Here is a 2,517-nt window from a genome sequence, read left to right on the forward strand (position 1 = left end):
CTAGCCATTTGGGGGGGAGGGCGGGGGAGGCTCGCACCGCTCCTCTCCTCCCAGGAGCGCGGGGCGCCTGGACAGCCCCTCCCCCGACAGGGCTGAGTTGTGCCGCCCCATTTGGCTCTGCAAGGGAGCTGGGGACGGGCAGGGCGCAGCAGCCAATGGCCTGAGAGGGGCGGGCGGGAGGCGCCCAGGCGCGCTCATAAAGCCCATCACTGGCTCGGGCGCGGCCGGCTCGCGGTGCTGGTGCGCCCCGTGGGCTGGCGGGGCCAGCTCCGCCTCACAGGGCCGCGATTCAGCGGGCAGCCGGGTTACCCGAGCGAAGGTAGGGAGCGGTCGGCTTCGCTCGCCCCCGCCTGCCGAGGGCGAGCGCTTCGCGTGTGTCTGGCTCCGCCGGCGACTCGTGGCCGCACTCATTGGGATCTCCCTCTGGGGTCCTGCAGCTGCGGTGTCCGGGGCGGGCTGTTCTCTGGGGGCGGGAGGGGGTCTCTAATTCGAGGATCCCTTGCGCTTGCTTTTTCCTGGTCCCCTATTGTTTATGGCATCCTGCATTGTCATTACGGATGATTAACTTATTAGGTGCCTGGTTATACTTATTCCCTTCCCTTGTCATTGCACTCTCTGCCAGTCTGTGGCCATTGAGAGCATCACCTGGGTGCCCTTGCCCCGTGCTTGAGTTTCCTAGGGAGCAGGGGTATGAACTTCAAATGGGCCTGCAAGCAAAGGGTGTCACTGTTTCTTGTAGACTCGGAGCGGCAGTTGTGTTAGTCTTATGGGCCCCTTACAGTGTCCCCTAGGGGTTGCACAGCAGGACTGGAGGCTCAGGCGAGGGTTTCTCTGCACGTGTGCCTGTGGGCAGCGGGTTATTAGAAGGGATGGCCATCAGTCTCTTCCTCCAGGGGTCTTCCCTGTCATCCTAATTCTCCACTGGGGAGTGGATTGACTTGCATAAGTGTTTGTGAGGTGGTGTAAGGGTTCACGAGATGATGGAGGGGCCATAAATGCCCAGGGGGTATATGTGCAGCAGTACCATTACTGCCTTTATGTGTAGATACTGCTAGTGCCTGTCACAGGGTTGGAAGAGGAGGTACCACGAGTGCCCATGGGAGGGCTCAAGAGGTGGTGCCGCTAGTGTCCAAAAGATGTGGAGGTGCCACTGATTTCCACCTTTCCTTGTTCTCTAGGCAAAGATGGCTGATTTCTTGGAAGACCTACACTCAGGCTCTGTCGTTCACAACCAGAGCCAGTCTGCACTCACCCCACCTACCAACGGGACATTGGGAATGTTCCAGAGCTTGCAGCTGGTGCACCGGCTGAAGGTGCTGATCATTCTGATGTATGCAGCCGTAATGGTGGTGGGCATGGTGGGGAACTGCCTGCTGGTGCACATCATTGTGAGGGTGAAGAAGATGCACAATGTCACCAACTTCCTGATTGGGAACCTGGCCCTGTCAGATGTGGCCATGTGCGGCACCTGCATCCCTCTCACCTTGGCCTACGTCTTTGAGCCCCGCGGCTGGATTTTCGGCAGCACCATGTGCTACTTTGTCTTCTTCATGCAGCCTGTCACTGTCTATGTGTCTGTCTTCACCCTGACCACCATAGCCGTGGACCGCTACATTGTCATTGTACATCCATTGCGGCAACGCATCTCACTGCAGCTGGGTGCCTACGTGGTGCTCTTCATCTGGATCCTCTCTGGCTGCCTGGCACTGCCTGCCATGGCTCACACCTACTATGTGGAACTCAGCCAGCAGGAGCTGACCTTGTGCGAGGAGTTCTGGGGGGACCAAGAGCACCAGCGGCAGACCTATGCCCTGTGTCTGCTGCTTATCACCTACTTCTGTCCCCTTCTAGCCATCCTAGTTTCCTACTCCAAAATCTCCCTCAAGCTCAAGAACAGGGTCATGCCCAGAACCATGACTCAGAGTCAGGCCAACTGGGACAGAGCCAGGCGCAAGAGGACCTTCTGCCTGCTGGTTATGGTGGTGGTGGTCTTTGGGGTATGCTGGTTGCCCCTGCACGCCTTCAACCTCATCCGGGACATCAACATCAATGCCATTGATGCCTATTATTTCAACCTTGTCCAGCTGCTGTGCCACTGGTTTGCCATGAGCTCCGCCTGCTACAACCCCTTCATATATGCCTGGCTGCACAATAGCTTTAGGGAGGAGTTAAAGAAGTTACTGGTCTGGCACAGGAAAGTGGCTCCTTATGGGCAAAGCATGACAGTAAGTGTTGTCATTTGACCTGATGTCCAGTAGCTTCTCTGGTAGGGTCACTGACTTACACTGAGGTCCTACAGCATGTTGTCTCAAATTGCAAACAAAAACAATGAGACGTTCCATTCCAATGTCTCCAACTCTGTCAGGCATAACATGCCTGATTCTATTTTGAAAGCTACGGACATTAGTCCTATTCAAAGAACATGAGCCTCTAAAGGTATGTCTGCACAATGCCGCTTTTAATGACAGGCCTGTGACGACAACACAGCATGCACTCCTGTACTTGCCACAGCAAAAC

General features: G+C 56.3%; 1 protein-coding gene across 1 annotated transcript; it reads left to right on the top strand.

Annotated features, from left to right (window-relative positions):
• The first annotated feature begins 1,184 nt into the window (after window positions 1-1,184).
• On the top strand, window positions 1,185-2,243 carry LOC142015820 (prolactin-releasing peptide receptor-like). The gene has a single exon (XM_074999675.1). It carries the CDS (start codon window positions 1,185-1,187, stop codon window positions 2,241-2,243), a length of 1,059 nt encoding a protein of 352 aa, XP_074855776.1.
• The last annotated feature ends 274 nt before the right edge of the window (window positions 2,244-2,517 follow it).

Source organism: Carettochelys insculpta, chromosome 7 (assembly GCF_033958435.1).
Source record: "Carettochelys insculpta isolate YL-2023 chromosome 7, ASM3395843v1, whole genome shotgun sequence".
Classification (NCBI taxonomy): domain Eukaryota; kingdom Metazoa; phylum Chordata; order Testudines; family Carettochelyidae; genus Carettochelys; species Carettochelys insculpta.

What these genes read in the sequence shown, in the direction of transcription:
- LOC142015820 (XM_074999675.1), top strand. Translation starts at nt 1,185, where the DNA reads ATGGCTGATTTCTTGGAAGACCTACACTCAGGCTCTGTCGTTCACAAC.